Source organism: Pristis pectinata, chromosome 11 (assembly GCF_009764475.1).
Source record: "Pristis pectinata isolate sPriPec2 chromosome 11, sPriPec2.1.pri, whole genome shotgun sequence".
Lineage (NCBI taxonomy): Eukaryota > Metazoa > Chordata > Chondrichthyes > Rhinopristiformes > Pristidae > Pristis > Pristis pectinata.
Genome location: NC_067415.1, coordinates 25,849,790 through 25,871,796, shown reverse-complemented (window position 1 = coordinate 25,871,796; position 22,007 = coordinate 25,849,790). Strand labels below are relative to the sequence as shown.

The following is a 22,007-nucleotide window of genomic DNA, read 5'->3' as shown; positions in this document are numbered from 1 at the left end:
GCCCAGCACATCACAGAAACTAGCCTCCCCTCCATAGATTCTGTCTACACTTCCCGCTACCTCGGTAAAGCAGCCAGCATAATCAAAGACCCCACCCACCACGAACATTCTCTCTTCTCCACCTTCCCATCAGGCAGAAGATACAAAAGCCTGAAAGCATGTACCACCAGGCTCAAGGACAGCTTCTATCCTGCTGTTATAAGATTTTTGAATGGTCCCCTAATAGGATAAGATGGACTCTTGACCTCACAATCTACCTTGTCGTGGCTTTGCACCTTATTGTCTGCCTGCACTGTACTTTCACTGTAACTGGTTCTGCATTCTGTTATTGCTTTTCCCTTGTCCTACCTCAATGTACTGATGTGATGAAATGATCTGTATGGATGGCATGCAAAACAGAGTTTTTCACTGTACCTCGGTACATGTGACAATAATAAACCAATTTACCAATTTACCTCAGCATCACTTTCCTAAACTAACCATGCAGCTTTGATTTCCCTTGAGTGACTGTTCTGGATACACTGGGTGACTGAGTCCCCACAGCTGTCTTGTGTAGGGAATTCCAAATGTTGACGAACCTTTGACTGAAGACATTTATTCTAGGCTCAGCCTTGAATGGTCGTCACCTTGCATCAAGACTGTAACCCCTGGTTCCAGACTCCCACCCAAGGGAAACATCATCCCTGTCAAGGTCTGTGACAATGTGTAAGTTTCCATGTGATCAACTTTCATTCTTCCAAATTCCAGAGAGAGTTTAGATTGCTTGTTTAACCTCTCCTCATTGTGCATTGCTGCCTCCCTCCACCCCTTTAAGCAATATGGTAGTGTAACGGTAAGTGTAATGCTATTACAGCGCCAGTGACCCAGTTCAATTCCTGCCGCTGTCTGTAAGGAGTTTGTACATTCTCCCCATGTCTGCGTGGGTTTCCTCCAGGTGCTCTGGTTTCCTCCCACATTCCAAAAGACATACAGGTTAGGAAGTTGTGGGCATGCTACATTGATGCCAGAAACATGGCAACACTTGTGGGCTGACCCCAGAACGCTCTACGTGAAAAATGCATTTCACTGTGTGTTTCGATGTACATGTGACTAATAAAGAAATCTTATTTTATAACTTTATCTGTCACGGGTTTATCCTTCCTGAAAGAGGGATTCTAGACCTGTGCACATTATTCCATCTGCAGCCTGGAAAAGGAAAAAATATGTAGTCCTGCCCTTCCCACATGTAAATATAGCCACCTGGGAAAAAAGGGATAGTTCTTAACGCTGCCTGTATGTGTGTGTGTCAGGTTTAAACCGCTCGGTCTGGTTCCACTGGCATGGGCTGTTCTTGGGCGAGTCAATGTTTAATTTGGAGTGTTGACTCATTTGCGTCCATCGTCTTTATTACGATTGGAGAATAATAAAGCTGCTTTGGATTGCATTTAGGGATAAAACAACGCTATCTGCTTCATCTGGCGTTTCATTGACCTGTAGCTCCCAGTCTACACGTGTTTCTGTTCTGCCTGCTGCCATGTCTGTGGATTGCCCTGGATCCTCGGTGACGAGCTCTCCAGTTTCCCCCTCTGCCATTAACTGTGAGATCGCCATTCTGCCCGTCGAACTGCTGCTCAGCTTGCAGAAATCGCAATTCCACTTGGTGGGGACAACCATTGAAGTGCGCAAGGAACCGGGAATCGGATACAACGTGATCGCCGATGGACAAGTCCGAGTGGACGGGCAGCAGTATAACCTGGTCAACTGCATCCACAGGTGAGAGCCCACAGCCGGCGCAACTGCTCCGCAGGACTCTGGTCTCCCGGCTGGGAATATTGGCACCAAACCTGAACGTACGAAGGGGCGTTTGAGAGTCTGAATTAATTTCAGGCTTCAGTCAGTAAATTTGATTTTTCGCGAGTGATCGATGGTGTTTGAATTCCTGCTTCTTGAATAATCATGGTTAGCTAAACCACTTTTGTTCTGGAAAGGCTTCTAGCTTCAGTGTATTTCGTTTCATTCATGCAGTGCCACGTTATTTTAGAAACGTAAAAATATTCACACGAGTTGTGGTCGTGTTTGGAAAAGAAATCCAAATATGAAAGAAATAAAGTTTCCATCTCTCACCTGCGTTCTGACCACCACAGAATAATGCTCACTGCAGTCAGTGGTATTATACACAGTTTTGAATGAGAACTTGCTCCTCTTGCTTTACTTTGGTGCCTTTTAATATTTGGACCTTTTTTAAATTTAGTTTTACCTGTATTGATTAACTGCTAACAACATCATTATAACATTGAAGCTGGAGCTCTGATTCTTAGTCTACTGGTTTCTGATTCTGAGATGAGATTGTTATTGGCTGAAAAACATGATGCTGGAGGAACTCAGCAGGCCAGGCAGCATCCGTGGAGAAAAGCAGATGGTCAACATGTCGGGTCAGAACTGAAGATAGGAAAAGGCCAATATATCGGAAGGGAGAGCAGAGCAGTGATAGGTGGACAAAAGAGGGGAGGCAGGGTGGGCACAAGGTGGTGATAGGTAGATGCAGGTAAGAGATAGTGATGGGCAGGAGGAGGAGGGGAAAGCAGATCCACCAGGGGATGGGTCAAAGGTAAGGAGGGAAATAAGGGGGTAGAAAAAGGCTAGGAAAGGGAAGAAAAGAAGATCCACTGACATCTTCTACAAACCCACAGCTACATAAATTACTGCTCCTCCCACCCCATCTCTTGCAAGGACACTATACCTTTTTCTCAATTTCTCTGCCTCCACCACATCTGCCCCCATGATGAGGCTTTCCACTCCAGGGCATCTGAGATGTCCAACTTCTTTTCTAACCAGGTTCTCCCCCCTCACCCCCCAAACCATGGTCGAGAGAGCTCGCACCTGTATCTCTGCCACTTCCCACACCTCTGCTCTCACCCATCCCAGACTCAGAGATAGGGTCCACCTTGTCTTCACATTTCATCCCACCAGCCTATGTATCCAACACATCATTCTCCACCACCTCCAATGGGACCCCACCACCAAGCACATCTTCCCCTCCCCACCCCTTTCTGCCTTTCACAGGGACTGGTCTCTCCACAACTCCCTAGTTCACTCCTCCTCCCTACCCTTCCCACTCCCACCCCAGGAACTTTCCACTGCCCTCACCATAGGTGCAATACCTGTCCCTACACCACCTCCAATACCTCAATCCAGGCACCCAAACAGTCCTTTCAGGTGAGACAGAGATTCACCTGCACCTCCCTTAATATCATCTACTGCATTCAGTGCTCCAAGTGTGGCCTCCTCTACATTGGCAAGACCAAACACAGACTAGGTGACCATTTTGCAGAATGCCTGCACTCCATCCATAACCATGATCTGCATCTCCTCCTCCCACACTATCACTGATATGTCAGTCCTCAGCCTCCTCCTGTCACAATGTTGAGCAAAGAGCAAGCTTGCAGAGAACCCAAATGCAGCACACTGGTACAAGACTGGAGTCAGGATGCTTTCTCAGAACCAACCACAGGCAGCAACTGGAAGGAATCTTGCCTGAGGGATCTGAGGTAGAGTCCCAACACAAAAACTGGATATCCTAAGAGGAGCAGCGAAACCAGGACTGCTCTGGAGCTGACAACTCTAAGCAGCCAGGAGACAAAGTATACCCAAAGGTTGACCAATACTCTGGCAATTAGTGCGAGAGAAACCCGGGTACTTATGCTAGACCCCTGATGGGGCTCAGGTGTGTGTCATTATGCAATTAGTCATGCAGGGAATCCATGTGCTGCCCAACAAGGCATCATCAATGGAGCCGGATCGAGGCCAGTACTCGGAACCACGACACCTCCACTGCCAGGAGAAGTCCAAGCGCAAACTGGAGGAACAGCACCTCATTTTCTGTCTTGGAACCTTGCAGCCTAACGGCATGAACGTTGAATTCTCCCACTTTAAGTAATCCCCACCCCCACCCCCAACCACGCCTCTTCTTTCCTTCCCTTTCCTAGCCTATCTCTCTTTTTTTACCCCCTTTTATTTCTCTCCTTACCTTTGACCCACCCCCAGTGGATCTGCTCTCCCCTCCTCCCCTGCCTATCACTATGTCTTACCTACATCTACCTATCACCACCTAGTGCCCACCCTGCCTTCCCTCATTTGCCCTCCTATCACTGCTCTGCTATTCCCTTCTATATATTGGGCTTCCCCTTTCCTATCTTCAGTCCTGAAGAAGGGTCCTGACTCAAAATGTTGACTGCCTGCTTTTCTCCATGGATGCTGCCTGGCCTGCTGAGTTCCTCCAGCATCATAGTGTTTTTCATCTAGATTTTGTTTCTCTTGTTATTGGCTGGGCTGATTGAACACTGATTCATTTAAGAGTAGCTGCAAGATACACTATTGTACTGGTTATTAGCATCACCAGAGTTTTAACCACAATATTATACCATCTTTATCATAGTAAAATATCCCAAGCACCCCATGGAAGCTTACCAAACAAAATTTGATACCAGACTGGAGACATTAGAGTAGGTAGGCAAAGGGGATTTTAAAATTCAGAAACTCAAGAGGCCAGAATTAGAGGAGAATAGAGGGTTAGGCAGATATCCTGGAATGTGTAATAGTTGAAGGAGATTACAAAGACCAAGAGCATCAGGATCGTGAAGGAATCTGAAGCATAATAAGGATTATATAATTAACGTGTTGCATACCTAGGTGGCAATGTACATCTGTGACCAAGGGGTGGGGTGGGGTGATATGCAAATGGCATTTTGTGCAACTAAGAACATGGAGTTTTATGGATTTTTGAATGACCTTAAGTTTTTTCTTTGATAGGACAGGGTAGGCAGAAATGCATTGAAGTAGAAGCAATAGAGTTGGGCATGGTTATAGAGAAGAGGCCTTTGTGACTGTTAAATAATGGTTGGCAGCTCATCCCAGGTCATAAATGTCATAGAACTATAGAACCATAGAACACTACAGCACAGAAAACAGGCCATTCGGCCCTTCTAGTCTGTGCTGAAACGTTATTCCACTAGTCCCATTTACCTGCACCCAGTCCATAACCCTCCAGACCTCTCCCATCCATGTATCTATCCAATTTATTCTCAAAACTCAAAAGTGAGTTCGCATTTACTACATCAGATGGCAGCCCGTTCCATACTCCCACCACTCTTTGAGTGAAGAAATTCCCCCTAATGTTCCCCCTAAACCTTTCCCCTTTCACCCTAAAGCCATGTCCTCTCGTACTTATCTCTCCTAATCTAGGTGGAAAGAGCCTACTCGCATTTACTCTGTCTATACCCCTTATAATTTTGTAAACCTCTATCAAATCTCCCCTCATTCTTCTGCGCTCCAAGGAATTAAGTCCTAACCTGTTCAATTTTTCCCTGTAACTCAACTCTTGAAGACCCGGCAACATTCTAGTAAATCTCCTCTGCACTCTTCCAATCTTACAAATATCCTTCCTGTAGTTAGGTGACCAGAACTGCACACAATACTCCAAATTTGGCCTCACCAATGTCTTATACAACCTCACCATGACATCCCAACTCCTATACTCAATACTTGGATTTATGAATGCCAGGATGCCAAAAGCCTTCTTTACAACACTATCTACCTGTGACGTCACTTTCAAGGAATTATGTATCTGAACTCCCAGATCCCTTTGTTCCTCTGCACTCTTCAGTGCCCTACCATTTACTGTGTATGTCCTACCTTGATTTGTCCTTCCAAAATGCAACACCTCACACTTGTCTGCATTAAATTCCATCTGCCATTTTCTGGCCCATTCTTCCATTTGGTTCAGATCCCTCTGTAAGCTTTGAAAGCCTTCCTCACTGTCCACTACGCCTCCAATCTTAGTGTCATCAGCAAACTTTCTGATCCAATTTACCACATTATCATCTAGATCATTGATATAGACAACAAACAACAATGGCCGCAGCACAGATCCCTGAGGCACACAACCAGTCACAGGCTTCCAGTCTGAGAAACAATCATCCACTACCACTCTGTCTTCTCCCACACAGCCAATTTCGAATCCAGTTTACAACCTTTCCATGGATACCTAGTGTCTGAACCTTCTGAACTAACCTCCCATATGGGACCTTGTCAAAGGCCTTACTAAAGTCCACGTAGACAACATTCACAGCCTTTCCTTCATCTACTTTCTTGGTAACCTCCTCGAAAAACTCTATAAGATTTGTTAAACACAATCTACCATGCACAAAGCCATACTGACTATCCTTAATCAGCCCTTGGTTGTCCAAATACTTGTATATCCGATCTCTCAGAACACCTTCCAATAATTTACCCACTACTGATGTCAGACTCACTGGCCTGTAATTACCAGGTTTACTTTTAGATCCTTTTTTAAACAACGGAACAACATGAGCTACCCTCCAGTCCTCCGGCACTGCACCCATGGCTAAGGACATTTTAAATATATCTGCCAGGGCCGCTGCAATTTCTACACCAGTCTCTCTCAATGTCCGAGGAAATATCTTATCAGGCCCAGGGGATTTATCTACCTTTATTTGCTGTAAGACTGCAAGCACCTCCTCTTTAATCTCTATATGTTCCATGACACTATTGCTTGTTTCCCTTCCTTCCATATCCACTATGCCAGTTTCCTGAGTAAATACTGATGCAAAAAAACTGTACAAGATCTCTCCCATCTCCTGAGGCTCCATACATAGACGACCACTCTGATCTTCTAGGGGTCCAATTTTCCAATCCTTACTATCCTTATATACTTGTAGAAACACTTCGGGTTTACCTTCACATTATCTGCCAAAGCAACCTCATGTCTTCTTTTTGCCTTCCTGATTTCCTTCTTTAGTATTTTCTTACTTTTTCTGTACTCTTCAAGTACCTCATTTGATCCTAGTTGCCTATACCTGCTATACACCTCTCCCTTTTTCTTAACCAGATCGCCAATATCCCTGGAAAACCAAGGTTCCCTATGCTTGTTAACTTTGCCTTTAATCCTGGCAGGAACATGCAAACTCTGCACTCTCAAAATTTCTCCTTTGAAGGCCTTCCACTTACTGAGCACAGCCTTGCCAGAAAACAGTGTTTTCTGGCAAGGATGTGCTCCCAATTCACTCTTCCTAGATCCTTTCTCATTTCCACAAAATTAGCCTTTCTCCAATTTAGAACCTCAACTCGAGGACCAGACCTGTCCTTATCCATAATTAACTTGAAACTAATGACATTATGGTCACTGGCACCTACACATACTTCTGTCACCTGACCTGTCTGGTTCCCTAATAGGAGATCAAGTATTGCATTCTCTCTCATTGGTACCTCTGTATATTGACTTAGAAAACTTTCCTGAACACATCTGACAAATTCCAAGCCATCCAGCCCTTTTACAGTGTGGGAGTCCCAGTCAGTATGTGGAAAGTTAAAATCCCCTACTATTACTGTTTCTTACATCGGTCAATGTCACAGATTGTTGGCCATCTGGGTTGGTCTTGCACATTTTCTGGGAGTGGTTTGACTAGAAAGAGAGAGCTTGTAGTAGTCACCGAAGATTTGTTGCTTCCAATATTCAATTGAAAGAAACTTCTTTCCATCCAGAACAAGTAACCTGGCAAATTAGAGTGGAGATCTAATGGTGAGATAGAGCTGGTGTACCCGTGCAAACTTACACCATGTTTTCATGTGACATGCCGGAGGTGCAGCAGTCAGATGAGAAGTAAGAGCGGGATTGATTCCTGGGGACACCAGGAATACCAGCGCAGGAGAGGGGAGAGAAGCTGTCACAGTTTACTGATTGATTATCATAGTTGCAACTAGTACCATCCTTATCTATGTCTGCAGTCAGGCTGAGAAAAGTAAGGAGTCAGGTTGGATACCATTTGTGACCTTGCCATGGGAAGTTTTGGCACTCTGGCAAGGGCAGAAGCCTGATTGGAGGAATTAAAGGACAGATTTTTGAGAAAAATGGGCATTCAATGCTCCAGAATTAGGCTCCCCACTGATCTCTGCATAGAATCATAGAAGATAAGGTAAGATTAAGATAAGATATCTTTATTAGTCACATGTACATCAAACCACACAGTAAAATGCATCTTTTGCATAGTGTTCTGGAGGCAGCCCGCAAGTGTCGCCATGCTTCCAGTGCCAACATAGCATGCCCACAACTTCCTAACCTGTATGTCTTTTGAATGTGGGAGGAAACCGGAGCACCCAGAGGAAACCCACGCAGACACGGGGAGAACGTACAAACTCCTTACAGACAGTGGCGGGAATTGAACCCAGATCACTGGTGCTGTAATAGCGTTACACTAAGGCAACCATTCATTCTCTCATATCTGTGCCCACACATTTCTGTTAGGTTTGACAGTGGAGCAACAAAATAGCAGTTGCACATTATATGCAAGAAATTACCTGTATGAGGAGCTTTTAACATTTAAAACAAAATCTCGTGCCAATTCAGAAATAATTTGGGAACAGCTATTGAGCCATGATGGGAAAGACCTGGATGGCCAAGAAAGTTTAGCTTTTTTAAAAGAATCCCAGAGGTGGAGAGAGGAGAATATGGTTTAGTATAAACTGTAATTCATGTGAGCAGAGCCTAGACCATTGAGGGCTCAGCTCTACTGTCAATGAAATGGCCAGAAATGCACAGAAACAAGGTCTATTACATTGAGAAATGTACATTGAAAAATGTCTGCACTTCACCAAATTCTGATTCTTTTCTCTTCCAGTAAAGTTACGCTGACTACTCATAAGGAACACAAAGATTTTCAGAAAATGATATTAAGTAAACTGATGGTCTTTTTCACCACTGTTAAGGCCACCGAAAGTTCTTCAAAAGGTATGTTTCATCACAGTTATGTTTTACATTGATTTTTACCATAGTTATTGCTGCTCTTGTACTACAATTAACATTTTCTTCTACGTTGGGGCTTTTGAATGGAGGAAAGAAAATGCAAAGGACTATCAGTGCAGTGGTTTTCATTTCAAACTGGTTACAATAGCTAGCAAATTACCTCATTCTCCAATAAACCTGTAGTTGATCAAAGCGCTGAGGTGCTGCATTGTGGATACACGTGATCAGATTAAGGTTTGATTTAAGTACAGTGGCCCACACTGCCAACTATTATTAGTTCAGCTGAATTCTCTTGGCCTACCAGTTATAGATGGGAATCCAGGATGATGTGGTGAGGCCAGGGAGTTAAAATCTGCCAACTCTCTCATTGCCAGCTTCAAATAGAGGGCTTCGTTTCTGTGTATTGTGCAGGGTAACTTCTTTCCATTCTCCTACTTCCTCCATCTCTGTCTTATTTGTTGCAGTGATAAGACTTTCCATTCTGTTATTCTGACATGCCTTCCATCCTTCCTGAAATGTCTTCATTCTTTCTGAGCCTTGGCTACCATGGTGGACAGAGCCCTTGACCACATTGTGACCATTTCTCACACCTCTGCTATTGCCCATCTCCTCCTGGAGAGAGCTAAGGCAGAATTCCTCTGGTTCTCTGCTTCCTCCCACTATCTTCAGATCATCCTTCACAGTATCTGCTAGCTCCAATAAGATTCCACCAGAAGATCAACCATATAGATATTCCTCTGCTCTCTCCTTTCAGCATGTCAAATGGCTCTACCCTTCACAACTCCCTGATCTGCTCTTCTGTCCCAACCCACCACTCCCCTTCTTATGGCAGATTCCTTAGCAACCGCAGAAGATGCAACACCTGTCCTTTCACCTCTTCCCTTCCCACCATCCAGAGACCCAACAGTCTTTTCTGATGAAGCAACAATTCACTTGCAATTCTTCCAGTTCACTGTAATACATTAGGTGTTTGCAATGTGGTTTCCTGACAGTTGAGAAACCAAACACAGATTGGGATACGCAAGAGAGACTGCAGATGCTGGAAATCTGGAGCAACACACACAAAATGCTGGAGGAACTTGGCGGGTCAAGCAGCACTATGGAGGGAAATGAACAGATGATGTTTCAGGCTGAGACCCTTCATCAGGACTCAGATTGGGACACTTCTTCGAGGAGTACCTGTTGTTTATTCCCCAGAAGTGACAGACTCCCTGTCACTTGCCACTTTAATTCTCCACTCCCACTCTGACCTTTCGTCTGTTGTCTTCTACACTGTAACAATGAAGCCAAACGCGAGCTTGAAGGACAACACCTCATCTTCCATCTGTGTGTGTTGCAGCTTGCAGGGATTCATTCTATCTGCATCAGAACTGGCCATTTCTGCTCTAAGTCACAGTTCCATCTGTTCTGTCTTGGTAGTGTCCAACCTGTCAGCATCAACATCGACTTTACCTTCCAGTAACCCCTGCCCTCTGTTCCTACCCCTATGTTTCCCCCATCACCTTCCTCCCTCTGTTTCCCCACCTCCTTCCCTTTATTCCATGGTCTACTGTCCTCTCCTATCAGATTCCATCTTCTTCAGCCCTTTGCCTCTACCACCCATCATCTCCCAGTTTCTCACATCATTGCCACTCCCCCCACCCCCACCCACCTATCTTCCCCCCTCACCTGTATTCACCTATCGTCCACCAGCTCATGCTCCTCCCCCTCCCTCCACCCTTTCATTGGAATTGGAATTGGTTTATTATTGTCACTTGTACCGAGGTACAGTGAAAAACTTGTCTTGCGTACCGTTCATACAGATCAATTCATTACACAGTGCATTGAGGTAGCATAAGGTAAAATAATACAGAATGCAGAACAAAGTGTAACAGCCACAGAGAAAGTGCAGTGCAGGGAGACAACAAGGTGCAAAGTCATAACAAGATAGATCGTGAGGTCAAGAGTCCAGCTTATTGTACTGGGGAACAGTTCAATAGTCTTATAACAGTGGAATAGAAGCTGTCCTTGAGCCTGGTGGTAGGTGCTTTCAGGCTTTTGTATCTTCTGCCTGATGGGAGAGGGAAGAAGAGAGAATGTCTGGGGTGGGTGGAGGTCTTTGATTGCTTTACTGAGGCAGCGAGAAATATAGACAGAGTCCATGGAGGGGAGGCTGGTTTCTGTGATGTGCTGAGCTGTGTCCACAACCCTCTGCAGTTTCTTACGATCCTGGGCAGAGCAGTTGCCATACCAAGCCATGATGCATCCAGATAGGCTACTTTCCATCGTGCAGCGATAAAAGTTGGTGAGTGTCAAAGGGGACATGTCAAATTTCTTTAGCTTCCTGAGGAAGTAGAGCTGTTGGTAAGCTTTCTTGGCTGTGGTTGGACCAGGACAGGCTATTGCTATGTTCACTCCTCGGAACTTGAAGCTCTCAGTCCTCTCAACCTCAGTGCCATTGATGTAGACAGGTGTATCTGCACTGCCCCCCTTCCTGAAGTCAATGACCAGCTCTTTTGTTTTGCTGACATTGAGGGAAAGGTTGTTGTCATGACTCCATGTCACTAAGCTCCCTATCTCCTTCCTGTACTATGACTCATTGTTATTTGAGATACGGCCCACTATGTTGGTATCATCTGCAAACTTGTAGATGGCGTTAGAGCAGAATCTGGCCACGCAGTCATGAGTGTATAAGGAGTAGTGTAGGGGGCTTCTGCCCTCTTTCTTTTCAGTCCTGATGAAGGGCCTTGACCCGAAACGTCGACTGTTCATTTCCCTCCACAGATGCTGCCTGACCAGCTGAGTTCCTTCAGCATTTTGTGTGTGTTGCTCCAGATTTCCAGCATCTGCAGTCTCTTGTGTCTGCTGTAAGTCATCCATCTGTGGAATTGGCTCAGTTTTTCCCTCACCATTGGTGCAGCCTAACCTGCTGGGCCTGTTCCACAGCCCTGCTGTTAACAACACATAATGCAGACTAAGAGTAATCATCCTCTAACTGCTCCTAGTGACCCATTTCACTGCAGGACCCATCCCCACGGCAATCCTGGCATCACCCAATCACAGATATTCCCTTTGTACTATTCATTCCTCCCACCACTTCTGCAATTTAAAGCTACCTACTTTAGTTTTTCTTTCCCAGTTCTGATGAATGGTCTTTGGCCTATTCACTTTCCACAGATGTTGCCTGATCTGCTGAGTGTTTCTACCACTTTCTGTTTTTATTTCAAGTTTCCAACATCTGCGTTTTTCACATTTTTTTATTTCTTTAGGAATTGATGTCAACTTCAAAAGTGCTATGAAGTACAAAATAATACATGTTATCTTTACCATAATCATTATGAAGTTAACAGAATTTATCAACTTGCCAAACTTTGTACAACAGAATTGCATCAGCTAAGGACATAATGTCCTAACATGAGCATTTACTACATGCCTGGTTTATATTCCTGTAGACCTAGTTTATGCTGTCATTGTGAACACTCGCCATCCCAGAATGAGACAGGAGATTGAAAATAGTATGAAGGACATCAAGGCATCAGAAGTGGGCACAAAATGTGTCCTCCAGGTAATTTTGACTAGCACAGAGGTTAATGGTTTGATGGCAATTCTAAATACTTAAACCCATCCTGACTTGTATTCAGGATTTTGTCATAAGATACTGTCAATTCTGCACAATTATACAACAGTTACTTTCATTGTGTGTAAATATTGTGGACAACAAATTACTGTTAAATTGGAAGTACATTGGTGGGTGGATGGTGTGTGCATGGCCCAGTGTGTTGTGGACAAACACAAGGTGAGTTTTGAGACTTTGAGGGTTGGGTTGTGACACCGGTGAGGGAAAGTGTGTCGTGATTGCCTTGGTGGGTGAGGTTGGCACCGGATTTAATTGGATGGGAGATGTAACACCACAGTAGTCTGGTGGGTGTTGTCATTGAGGCTGCCATGAGCCTGGGGTCCCACAGTGAGATGGATCAAAGGATGTTTTCAGAGAGAAATGAGTGACTGGGAGGAAGGGAACAATACAAAATCCCTAAAAGGGATCTATCTACATGTAGGCCCATGCAGGCTGACTGGGCCAATGCCATGGGCCCTGTCAGCCTGACCTTTAACATGTGTAGAGGATGCCTTGCCTCTCTTGAATCAGCTGCTTCTACAAGAGCAATGTGCATCCTCCATGCAAAAGATTATTAAATGAGTAATGTGAAAACATGCACTGCACGCTGTCTGATGCCACTCGACTTGGCCACCCACCTCTGTAACTAAGCCCCAAGGTCAAGGAACTTGGATTCAATCCTGCCTGTGTGGAGTTTGCACATTCCCACAGTGAGCGCACAGGTTTCCTTCAAGTGCTCTGGTTTCCTCCCACATCCCAAAGATGCACTGGCTGGTAGATTATTGGCCACTGTAAATTGCTCTTATCATGTAGATAAGTGGTAGAATCTGGGGGGAGCTGATGGGAATGTGAGGAAAAAAAATGGAAATAGTGCAAATGGGTGTTTGATGGTTAGTACAGAGGGGCCCATTTCTAGGTTGTATGTCTTTGATTCTATGACTAATTTTGTGTAAGAATCAATAGCAGAATAAATTGTTTAATATTTTTGTGCCACACCAAAAAAATACAACCTAACATTTTTATGTAGAATTTCTTTGTTTCATTATTTTACAAAGCATCTCATTGCTGGTGATTCATTACCAGACTATTGAGATAAGGTAGCCAGTAAATGAAAGACCTAACTCTGCTTTCAGCTACCAAAACAGAAAACAATGTAAATTCTCAGCAGCTCAGGCAGCGTCAGAGGGAAAGAAGCAGAGTTGATGTTTCAGGTCAAGGACCATACACCGGAATTTGAGAAGTGAGAAGTCAAGAATGTTTTTTGCGGAGGGGGGAGGGTGAAGAGAAAACAAAGAATATCTGTGATAGAGTACAGACCAGATTGCAAAGGTAGCAAGTACTTTAGAAACTGGCAATTAAGGTCAAAGAGAAATGAAATAAATCAGAACACGGATAGTGCTGCAACTTAGAATGAGGGGAGAGAAAAGTCGGGGTAGCTGAAATTGTTAAATTCAATGGGTTCTGATGGCTGCAATATACACAAACAAAAGACAAGGTGCCATTCCTTCAGCCTTGTCTACTGCATTTGGTGCTCCCAGTGTGGTCTCCTATACATCGGTGAGACCAAGCGCAGACTGGGCGACTGGTTTGCAGAGCACCTACACTCTGTCCTCAATGGCCATCCCGAGCTCCCAGTTGTGTTCCATTTCAATTCCCCTTCCCATTCCCACACTGACCTGACCATCCTCGGCCTTCTCCATTGCCAAACTATAGGAACGACACCTCATATTCTGCCTGAGTACTCTACAACCCAGTGGCGTGAACAATGGTTAGGTCCCCTCCAGCGTGCTTTTCTCCCCCCCATCTCTCCTAGTTTCATCCACCCACTACAAACACAGTTCACCCCTTGGCTTCACTGCCCCCCACCCCGCTCCCATCTGGTTCTCGTTCCATCTGCCGTTCACCTCTCTCCTAATGGCTCCCATTATCACCTCCATTTCTTATCAGATTCCAGTGCTGGTGGTCCTTTGTGTTCCTTCTTATTGCCCTCCAGCAGCTGGCTGCACCTTCACCCTTGCCTCCCCCAGACTTGCTGCATCTGCTTCCTTTTTTTTGCCTCCATGTATCATCCACCTGCCTCTCTCCCAACTCCACCTTTCCCTCCCCCCATCCGACAACCTGCCTATCATCCGTCACTCCCCCTCAGTCCACTCAGCATCTCATGCTCCAGTCTCGCCACTCACTCCCTCCTATACCAGCTATCTCCCCCTCTCCACTCTCAGTCCTGATGCAGAGTTTCATGCACTCTGTACTGACTCAATGTAACTGCACTGTGTAATGAATTGACCCGTACGATCGGTTTGTAAGACAAGCTTTTCACTGTACCTCGGTGAAAAATAAACCAATACCAATACCAACAGTTCCTTTCCCTCCACAGATGCTGCTCGACCCACTGAGTTCCTCCGGCAGATTGTTTATTGCTCCAGATTCCAGCATCTGCGGTCTCTCATATCTGCCGTTCCTTGAGCTTACCTTGGGTTTTCCCACGGCAATGTAGGAGGCCCAGGCCAAAGGTCAGAGTGGGAGGGAGAATTAGTGACAGGTAACTGAAAGATTGGGGTCACCCTTGTGGACTGAACAAAGGGGTTCTACAAAATGGTCACCCAATCTTCATTCATATAGTTAGACTTCCAATTAAATAGAGGAACTAGCTGATTCCATCAGTGATTGCCGTTCTGAAGGATTTGTGACACAGCTCAATCTGGTTAGTGAAATGAAATGTAGCATAATTTGATTTAGCATATATCAGAAGTATTGCATCAGGAAGGATGACCAAAAACCTATCCAACACGATGGTTCTAGCAATCTCCTCTATCTACAATTGCTTATCACCAGAGGTAAAAGAGTACAACAACACAATTACGACCATTGACTGATCTGTGACATGGTGCTTTTAGGAGTATTTGTCTAATTTGTAGGCTTCCTTGGGATTTGGTAAATTTTCTACTATCAAGGAGGACTTCATTTTAAGTCTGGTTTGTGTATTTCTACAGCATAAAAAGGGGAAAATAGAAAGTTTTGTTTTACAATTGCTCTTTTTGTATTACAAGGTGTAGGTATTTTGACACAGACTTTTATGGATAAGAGCATATGCAAAAATATCCCAGTACTTTAATGAGATTTGTATTTAAGGTAAAACTGTTGGTTTAGTTTAGTTTAATTTAATTTTATTTGATAGAATATTGTGCAGAATTTTGGATGACTGGACTCTTCACACATCCCCTTAAACACTGACTGTTATTTAAATCTTTATTAATATCCTACTGTAGAGTAAATGAATTACTAACTGTCTTTTGCCCCCCTCTTGTTAGTTCACCTTGCAAAAAGCAGTCCAGTCGTACTTCAGTTTGAAGGATGTACATATAACACACAATCTCGGTTTGGAATTCACATGCGAATATAAGTGTAGTTCATCTGATGTTTTCCATGGGTGTACTACAAAGACAAAGGAACTGAATGGAAAAATCTTGGATCTGTCTTGTAAAACTGAAGATGAGAAAAGCAAAGTGAAGAAGTTGTTGGACAAGATGAGTGAGCCCATTGTTGAAATTAAGATTGGGTCTGTGCAGAGTCCTGGTATGGTTTCTTCATTTCAAGCAGGTATGTACTAGTTCAGAGTAACAATGGTTTAATTGGCATTGAAATTTGCTTCAGTTATTGTCTCCACATGGTGTTTGACCCTCCCTGAAAGTACATCTTTTATTTTGTCTCTGGCTCCTTTTCCCAGATGTGCTTTGGCTCCTCTGTTTCCAACTGTGCCTCTGTGCACCTGTGTTAACTCCTGATTTTGGCAAGTCTCATGGTCCGAATCTCGTCCCAACATAAACATAGGGCACATTTTGTGCTGAGATCTGCAAAAGATATTCCAGTGGCCATTCCTAGATCAGGGGCTGTAGGGGACTGGGCAGTGGGACACCTGCACTGCCCAGCTGGAGGCCATGGGGCAATGCAAACTTATGCAGGTTTCCCACCTCTCTGGCTGGGAAGTCTGCTGGCTGAACCCATGCCAGGTTAACGTGGCACAAGTACAGCAAACCCGCAGAAGTCTATTGGAGAGATCAGCTGCCGGGAGAAAAGTAAGTAAAGCTTGTGGTTTCATTTAACTACATAGGTTTATGTCTGTATTTTAAACTCTGATTTCATTTTGAATAGACTTGTGGTGGCCAGTGCAAAGCTAATCTGCTGGGTGCCAGCCACCCTGCAGAAGACTTTGTGCCATGGTTCAGGGTGCAGACTATTGGCAAACCCAGGGTAGAGGAAGGTCCTCCCTATTACTTTTTGGTCTTCACTGTAGGCTCACTAATGTTCACCAATGGCCCATTCTCATTTGACTGTTCCTTCCCCTACATTTGCCACTTTCATGGCTCTTTCTCCTATACAAATTCTGTTGTATCCCAACAAGGAGACAATTACGAGCCCACATGAGTAGAAATTAGTGCTATATGGTTCACATTCCCTTTCAGCATCACATTTCCTGATCAATTCATTTACTTTATGATCCTTTGATTGCTTATATACTGTTACACTGCTGTTAGATAGGTGTTAAAGTAAGCTGGTCAAATTTGCAAATGAACCCAAGGTAAACAGAGGGACAGTTGAATCTAAGGAGGCAGATACGAATCTACACAATGGATCAGATAAAATATTAAAATGAATACACAGCTGCAGCTGAAATTTAATATCTACTGTTGCAAAGCATTGTACAGAAGGAAGAAATTAATGACTTAGTATTTTATTAATACCAAATTGAAAGTCCTCCCAGGAGCTTATTGGACAATGCTGTTAAATTATATATAAATTCAACTATCTGTCTATCCATCTTTCTATCCTCATTACAAGCTAACAGCATTTGGCATTGATCAGAATTTAAGGCCATGCCCCATTAAAATAAACTTCATATTAGATGACCTGCTGGTATATTTTATTAATGGTAGCCATTATATTATAGTGGACTAATATAACAATGTTCTCTTTTGTAATTTAATTACAAGCATTCAGTTTGTAATGGAGGAAATATTTCAGAAGCCAGCTCCCATGATTCACTTTAATGATACTCATGCCACTCTCCAAATTAAAACCCACCCTGCTGTGGCCATGTGAGTTACTGTTTACCCCCGGTATGTCCCTGGGTAGTAATCAAAAGTCCCTGGATTAAACAATTCAGGAGACAGGACTTTGAGTCCCACCATGGCAGCTGGAGAGTTTTTTCTGGAATTAAAAAGAAAATTTTGTATCTGTCAAGGTGAACATGAAGCTACCTGTTTGTTGTTAAAACCCACCTGGTTCCTTCAAGGAGGGAAATCTGCCATCATTACCCATTTAGATGTATGTGTGACCACAGACCAACATGCACTTGTATTTTGACTGCCCCCCTGCAATGACCTAGCAAGCCACTAACTGCAGAGAGTAAGTTGGGATGAATTATAATACTGTGAATTAATACTGAAATTTTTTCAATCTGTTTAATTCAATTCAGCTTTTCCTCCCTTCAAATATTTTACGAAGCATCCAAAAATTAATCATATTATCTTTTTAAAACAGGCACTTTAGAGGATAAAGTGTTCAGTTCAACTCAACCATATGCAAAGCATTCATCTGTAAAGGAAACATCTTCGTCGCAGTTGCCTGCAGTGAATGAGAAATCGTACCTCCTTCAGTTTACACAACACTTGCCCAAATATATAGAATGAATGCCCAAGAAAATTGCAAGCCTTTCAACTGAAAGAGAATGTCCATGTCCCTGATTCATTACCTTGGATAAGTGGACTGTGTACTTCTTTTCAATCTGCCTATTATTTGGACTAAGCTGGTTTGTTCTTGTGATGTCTCCTGCAACCGTTTTATTGGCAAAAGTTTGAGGACTGTATAAAACTATTAATTCTAGAGCAGGCAATGGTGGCTTAGCTTTCACTAACCAAGAGGTTGTCACAAATGAAAATGAGGGGGAAGAGTGCAGATGCTGGAAATCTGAAATAACCATGTGTGATTGCCACACACAGTTGGAAGGACATTTACATTTGATCCGTGATTTCTATTGAGGTAAACTTTCAGCTGTGCTACATTGGCAATAGTACAAACATATGAGTTAGAGGCAGGGGTAGACCCCTTGGCTGCTTGGCTCCTTGATCCTGATCTACCATTCAATAAGGTCAGAGTTGATCTGATTTTAACTTCAGCTCTGCATTCTGGTCTACCTGCAGAAACCTTTCAACCCTAACTTTCAAGGATCTGTTTACCTCTGTCTTAAAACTGATCAAAGACTCTGCTTTCACAGCTCTTTCTGGAAGACTCAAAACCTTTCGAGGGAGGAAAAAAATCACCTCCATCTGGCTTAGATGGGTGACCCATTATTTTTAAATAGTGACCCCTAGTTCTAGTTTCTCCCATTGGAAGAAGCATCCTCTCCACATCCACCTTGTTATAACCCCCTTAGGATGTTATGTTTCAATAAAGTTCCCTGTCGCTACTAAGCTCTGGTAGATCCAAACCTAGCGTGTCCATCTATTTTTTATATTTGTCTAGTAAACATTCTCCAAACTGCTCCCACGGCATTAATGTCCTTACTTAAATGGGAGATAATATTGTGATCTCATCAATGCCCAAAATAACTGAAGCATAATCTCCTTCCTTTATATTCCATTCCTCTAGCAATAAACAACAACATTCCCTCATCTTTCCTAATTACTTGCTATATCTGCATACCAGCCTTTTGTGAATCATGCACCAGGACACCAGATCCCTTTGCATCTCAGAGCTCCTGCAATCTCTCATCATTGAATTAATATGCTTCTGTTTTTATTTTTTGCTGCCAAAATGGATATTTTGTCATTTTCCTGCAATATGCTTCATTTGCCAAATCTTTGTCTGCCCACTTAAACTATCCATATCCCTTTATAGCCTCTTTACCTTCTTTTAACTGTTTACTTTGTGACTCATCTTTGTTTCATCAGCAAATATAGCAACTGTACCTTCAGGGCAAAATTATTTATGTAAATTGTAAAAGGTTGGGGTCCCAGTCCCAGTGGCTCACCACTCATTGCATCTTGCCACCCAGAAAAGTTAGCCAGCCAATCTTATACCCATGCAAATATCTCCCACAGCATGATTTTTAGTTTTCTGCAATAGTTTTTGGTGCAAAAATTATGAAATGATTTCTGGATTGTACTGGTACCCTTTATCCATGGCACATGTTATTTCTTCAGAGAATTCCAATAAATTGATTGAACAAAGCTTTCCTGGATCCATTGTTCATCACTCGTTCTCAAGTAAAACCGTGATATCTAATCTTATAGTGTAGCAATATATACAGAGGTGGATTCTTAGATCAGTCTGGGCTTTCACACAGGTGTAGGAATGCTATAGATAGGTTCATGACATTGAGGAAGGACAGGAAGCTCGGAGAAAAGGTGGAGGAATGGCATTGTTAATCTTGACAGTGCAATAGAGAGGGATTTAAGGAAAGCAGGATATGAAAGCAGCTTGGGCAAAGATCAGAAATAATAAAGGCAAAATGTATACATGCCCCTAATAGGAACCACATGGTGGACAGAGAATAAAGGAAGAAATGATGGGAGCTTGTCAGAAAGTTACAGTGATAATCATGGAGGATTTTAAAATATATGCTGGAAAAAACAAAAATCAAACAGGCAAAGGTACCCCAGATGAGTAGTTCATACTATTTTGGGATAGTTTCTTGTAACAACACTTCTGAAGCCAAGCAGAGAGAAGGCCATACTGGACTTGGTGATGTGACTATAAGATATAGGAACAGAATTAGGCCACTCGGCCCATCGAGTCTGCTCTGCCATTCAATCATGGCTGATTTTTTTTCTTCTCAACCCTGTTCTCCCGTCTTCTCCCCATAATCCTTAACCCCCCCCCCCCATTAATCTCTGCCCTAAATACACCCAATGACATGGCTTCCACAGCCCTCTGTGGCAACAAATTCCATAGATTCATCACCTTCTGGCTGAGGAAATTCCTCCTCATCTCAGTTCTAAAGCGACGTCCCTTTAAAGGGATGTTCCTCTGTATGCACTGTGATAAGATTAAATAATGACATTGCAAAGGTGCTTCTAGATGGCGGTGATCAGTACATATTTAAATTTTACAGTCAGTTTGAGGGAGATGAGAATGGGTTTGAGACGTGGATTTGAAACTTAAATGAATGCAAATATAATGACATGAAAGGAGATCAGATAAAGTGAACTGGCAAATTAGAGGTTAAGGAATGGTCAGTTGAGAATAGATATTTCCAAAGGGAAGGAAAAATTCCAGAGTAAGGACCCATCATCTATGCTTAATGAAAAAAAAGTTAAAGATCATACAAGCTTAAAGAAAAAGCATACAATTGTACAAAGATAGGTGGCAGGTCAGCAGATTAGACAGAATATAAATAAAACAGAAATGAATGACTAAAAGGTTAATGAGACAGAAAAATTGGACTATGAAAAAGCTAGCCAAAAATATAAAAACAAATGAAAGGAGTTTCTAAAGATGTGTTTTAAAAAAATAGAATTAGCAATGTAGATGTTGGCCTTATGACAAGGCTGGGAAATGAATAATAAAAAGCAAGAACTCCTTTTCAACATTTTGTATTCATGCCTCAGACTCCCGTTCTAACGACAGCATTGTAACCCAGAGTCATTTTAATTCAGAATCAGAATCAGGTTTATTATCACCGACATATGTTGTGAAATTTGTTGTTTTGTGGCAGACATACTGTGCAAGACATAAAGCCGTAAAAACTTACAGTAAGTTATAAAAATAAATAAATCGTGCAAAAGAAGAATAACGAGGTAGTGTTCGTGGGTTCATGGACCATTCAGAAATCTGATGGTGGAGGGGAAGAAGCTGTTCCTGAATGGTTGAGTCTGGGTCTTCAAGCTCCTGTACCTCCTCCCTGATGCTAGTAATGCGAAGAGGCCATGTCCCGGTGGTGAGTGTCCTCGATGGATGCCGCCTTCTTGTGGCACCGCCTCTTGAAGATGTCCTCAATGGCGGGGAGGGTTGTGCTCATGGAACAGTGGTGTCATCTGCGAATTTATAGATAACGTTTGAGTTCAGCGATTAATCCCCTTACAAGTGAACCTTCTGTATTTGCCTAAGAGAGTTAGGTAATGTATAAAAACTACCAAGTCTCCAGTGACTCAGGGATGATCTCTGCATCAAGTCAAAAAGTAAACTTCGTTGAGCAAAGTAGGGAGAAAAGATAAAGTACTGCAGATACAGAAAACCTGAAATAAAAGCAGAAACTCATGGAGATATGCAGCAGTTTCCACGGAGAGGGAAACAGAAATAATGATTCAAGCCAAAGTCGATATATCAAATCGTTTCATCGTCCCATTGCGTTTGGTATACAATGATAGTTCAATCTCTGTAATATTGCAACACCAGCCCTAATTGGCCTGTTCTTCTGTCCGGGAGGCTCCATTAAGAGCCATCAGCAAACTGTAGATAGACTTGGGAAAAAAGCAAAATTCCAATAATCTGATAAACTTGGTACTCTGGTGATACTGCGCTGGCAGATTTTCCAGACTATTGGATATTATTCCTATTAATACCCCAACTCATTTTAAATTCATTTGTTAAATGTTACACAGTATTGTAATAACT

The 22,007-nt window shown here is 43.1% G+C and overlaps 1 protein-coding gene across 1 annotated transcript; it reads left to right on the top strand.

Annotated features, from left to right (window-relative positions):
* Nucleotides 1-1,351: 1,351 nt before the first annotated feature.
* On the top strand, nucleotides 1,352-19,612 carry LOC127576069 (mesenteric estrogen-dependent adipogenesis protein-like). Its single transcript, XM_052026411.1, has 5 exons — nucleotides 1,352-1,752; nucleotides 8,673-8,782; nucleotides 12,229-12,341; nucleotides 15,704-15,992; nucleotides 17,934-19,612. The coding sequence occupies exons 1-5, from the start codon at nucleotides 1,514-1,516 to the stop codon at nucleotides 18,080-18,082; spliced, it is 900 nt and encodes a 299-aa protein (XP_051882371.1). The 5' UTR covers nucleotides 1,352-1,513; the 3' UTR covers nucleotides 18,083-19,612.
* Nucleotides 19,613-22,007: the final 2,395 nt, after the last annotated feature.